This window comes from Capsicum annuum, chromosome 1 (assembly GCF_002878395.1).
Source record: "Capsicum annuum cultivar UCD-10X-F1 chromosome 1, UCD10Xv1.1, whole genome shotgun sequence".
Classification (NCBI taxonomy): Eukaryota; Viridiplantae; Streptophyta; class Magnoliopsida; order Solanales; family Solanaceae; genus Capsicum; species Capsicum annuum.
This window is the reverse complement of record NC_061111.1, coordinates 35316472-35320531: the sequence shown is the minus strand read 5'-3', so window position 1 is coordinate 35320531 and position 4060 is coordinate 35316472. Positions and strand designations below refer to the sequence as shown.

At 35.9% G+C, this 4060-nt stretch overlaps 1 protein-coding gene across 1 annotated transcript; it reads right to left on the bottom strand.

Annotated features, from left to right (window-relative positions):
* Nucleotides 1-369: 369 nt before the first annotated feature.
* Nucleotides 370-3243, bottom strand: LOC107854278 (exocyst complex component EXO70A1). The gene has a single exon (XM_016699289.2). It carries the CDS (start codon nt 2683-2685, stop codon nt 661-663), a length of 2025 nt encoding a protein of 674 aa, XP_016554775.1. The 5' UTR covers nt 2686-3243; the 3' UTR covers nt 370-660.
* Nucleotides 3244-4060: the final 817 nt, after the last annotated feature.

The window sequence follows — 4060 nt, the reverse complement described above, 5'->3', positions numbered from 1 at the left end:
GACTCAAACCCTCAACTTATCAATGGCGGAGGTGCTGATCACACTCCCAAGAGGATCAATAGTACTCCCATTTACCTTCAGCACGACTCAAACCCTCAACTTATCAATGGTGGAGGTGCTGATCAACCACTTGAACAAGCCTCAATTCTATTTTGCTATTGGCCTAACAAAATTGATAAAATTATCTCACAACAACATGATAGTTCATTGGCTCAGCCAGTCAGCTCAAGTCCAAATAGAAAATCAATAAGTGCTCCAATCGATAATCAAATAGGAGACTATCAATAGATATTGCATAATAAAATGGTCATGCCCTACTATAATACCCATTTTTCTTACTAAAGTCATAGTTCCTGTAATGCTCAAAGGTTCAAGACAAAGTAAAATTTCCATGCAACAGCAAAATCAACATATTGTTCTGTGAGGTTCAGTCATTGTTTCTCTTTTGCAAATATACATGCGAGATTATAAAGGAAACATTATACAGCTGCTAAATTTCTGAATTTTGTACTTCTCCATTTATACAAGACAGCCACTAGTCTACAACAATTCAGGGTATGGTACTAATGCTTAGTTTGTGAATAAATGAATGAGTAAATACATAGGCAAAACGAATGTCTAATTCACAAGTCCTTTACCCTGAGGATTAAGAATCCACAGTTACTTGACAGTAGCAGTCTGATTCTGATCTGCAACACTATTGTTGAACTTTCCACTAGGCACTCGCACTTTAAAACTACCATGTCTGGCGGGCTTTGGAACAAAAAGAGAATTCAGCTTTTTCTCCAAAGACTGAACAGTGTACTTTGCATATTTGGAACTTCCTTCTTGTTCAACCAGTGGCCCATAGTTCTGCATATAACTCCGATAAACAGGTACAATCGCCTGAATGATGAGCTGGCATGTTTTTTCTCTTAGTTCTTTGTCAAGTATGACCCAATTAGACTGCTTCTTATACATGTCATCAAAAGCTTCATTAAAAGCTTTTAATCTTTTCTTAACAAGATCACGAGCAGTGGCACGCCCACCAGAGAAGAGAATAAGACCTTCCCGGCTTAATAGAGCAGGAAGCTTAGCCCAGCTCTCTCTCAAGAAGACGGCAGAATAGTAATCCTTGTACTGTTCATGTTCTCTCAACCAAGAATCTCCCAAAAGAAAACCAAGCTTCGTGCCTTTCAGATGCTTGTAAAGATGCCAATGATTGTTCATCAAGAACACGTATGACAAGGTATTATCTTTGTATCCCTTGGACCATGTCTCTAAATTTTGCTGAACAGCTCTCATAATATTCAGAAGCTCATCAAAGAGTTGTCGTTCTTGAAATATTTCATGCTTCCAACTTCTTTCAATTACCAAAACTTGGGTGAGAATTGATTTATAATCATCTCCAAGCAGCTTATTGCAGTAGTCGGTGATAAAGAAGATAAGTTTCGGGACACTACCATCTGGAGGAGGTGGCACTTGCCTCTGCAATTCTACTTGAACTTGAAGTTCCCAAAAGAGTTCACTAGCCCCATCAATCACCCTCTTGATGAGATCCCTTGTCAACTTTTGGATTTCAGCACATGCAGCTCCACCAAAGAGCCGATTGAAATCCAACCGCAGCTTGTTTAAAGATGCAAAGATATCCAACAGTTTTAACATCTTAATTGGATCCTTCTTACTCTCTGTTACAGTTTTTCCAAACTGAAGGAATGCAAGAATACCCGCCTGGGCAGCTATTTTAGCGAAACAGCCCATCCACACATCTAATCCTAATCTTTCGAAGACATCATTACAGAGTTTATACTCGGCCTCTAAAAGATGTTTCACAGCAAACTCTAGATGCTTACCCCAATTAGCAATGTGTCCCTCTATGCTCTGCACGTCATTGAACTCGGAAACCGAAATCTCGAGGTAATCCAAATTAAGTGCCTGCAAACTTTCCCTGACATTAGAACTCCGTACCTCGACATAGATTGACACACACTTTTCAAGCCTTTTATTGGCAACCAATCTGGTAAGTACAGTCTGTAGCTTCTTTATAACAGATACAGGCAGAGGGGATGGAGCTATGGAGGGTTGATCACCTGGTAAATCCAAACTAGACATTGGCAATGGAACACTATTTTCAGTCAGTAACCGTCTATATTCATTTTCCAATCTACCCAATGCAACCTCAAGAAGTCCTCCGTCGAGACGACCCCCATCCTCCTCACTATGCAATTCCCTTAGAGAAGTCAACGCCTCCTTCAAACTACTAAGAAATTTGCCATCAGCAACACTATGGTCCTTTAGGTACTCCACAATATCCGCCAACCACTGAATTGCCATATCACAATTCTCACCCAAAAATCTAAACGCCTCTTTAAGCCTCTTGAGCACACCTAGGTACCCAGGGAGGTCAGATTCAGGATCAGACAACGATTTCTCAAGTCCATGAATGGCATCAAAAACCTTAAGAACAGCAGTAGCAGGCACCACGGCACGATTAATATGTCCAACAACAGCCCCAAGATCCTCTCTTTGAGCCCTAATTGGCCTAATTGCTGCCTCCAAAGAAGGCAATCTCTGGCTAATCTCAACTAATCTAGGTCCAGCTTTATCTAAAGATACACCTAAGGCTTTAGATTTCTCCAAATTAACCCTCAAAGATTTCCTAGCAGATATCAAGTTTTCAACACCTTTTTCCATCATAGTCATCATGAAATGAATCAAGAACTGCAAAAACCAATTGAAAACTAATACTCCAACATAAACCCCACTACTCAAAGAACAAAAATCAAGAAACCATATATATCCAATGTATACAAAAGAAACTCAAAGAACAAAAATCAATCTGGATTCTTGTAGAAGTGAACTTCCATTGTTTGCTCCAGCAAACTTTCAACAAAACAGAAGACAACCCAACAGAAATCACACAAATCTTGTTATAAAATCAAGAAAAGCAAAAGTCAATCAAACAAGAAAAAGATGTAAATGGTTTCCAAGAACTCACCGACCAATTGTCGGCAGGGCTAAATAAGGGGTTAAAAAGGCAACCTTGATGGAGACCCAGACCAGATATCAATCAAACTTGAATTGGATCAACTGGAAAATGTGTCAACTAAGAGTCTAAATGGAGAGAGCAGGAATGGAGAACCTAAAGCCAAAATTGGGAACTGGAAAAAAGATTGTGCTTTTTGAACTAGCAAGTGCCAACTGCTTGACAGCAAGTTGTGTCAATCTTGAATGTTACTGTGTCATTTATTTATGTCTCATATTTTGTTGCTGGAAAGAGAACAAAAAATACTCTTAACCTATTAAGAAAATAAAATTAGTACATGAACATAACTTTTCATTTTTATTTTTTAAAAATTAAATTAAAATTATAAATATGAGCAATTAAATTTCTTAAAACTCATCAGTTAAAAATATAAATAAGGCAAAAATGAAAGAATTTTGAACAATACTCTTAAAAATTGAATAATTAGGTCATTATGAACACTAAAAAATAACTCACAAAATATAAATGAGAAAGAACATCTCTTTTCAAATTAATAATGATTATATTTAAAATAAAGAGAGACTTAAATGTGACATTTATTAAAAAGATAATTTTTATTTTTTAAAAACCACATTCAATTCGACGATTTACAACTCTATTTAGAATATGAGTAATCTACATAGCTGATCAACTCAAAATCTCGACAGTACCAAAAACTTATGATTAGTATAATGTCTTAACATTTTAAAATAAAGCAAGAGTATTAGAATATGATCAGTCCACTACTCCCATCAATTTCAGTTCGTATTTCTCACAAGTAAAAACTTTTAACTGCAGTGAAGAATGAAAATTTGGATTGGAGCCAAATTGTTAAAATATTTTTCACCAAATTTTTCTTATACTCTTTTAGTTCATTTTTACTTGTTTATTTTTTTATTCACAGAAAGATTAAAAAGTAGTAAATAATAGTGATAATTTATCACATTACTTTTTGAATATAATAAATTTAATACTTTAAAAAATATATCAGATAATGTAACACTCCAAAAATCCAAGCTAATATTAGAATCATGTTCAAGTTAGTATAAAATCAAA

Excerpts from the sequence above, each read along its gene's own strand:
- LOC107854278 (XM_016699289.2), bottom strand. The coding sequence starts at position 2,685 with ATGATGACTATGATGGAAAAAGGTGTTGAAAACTTGATATCTGCTAGG.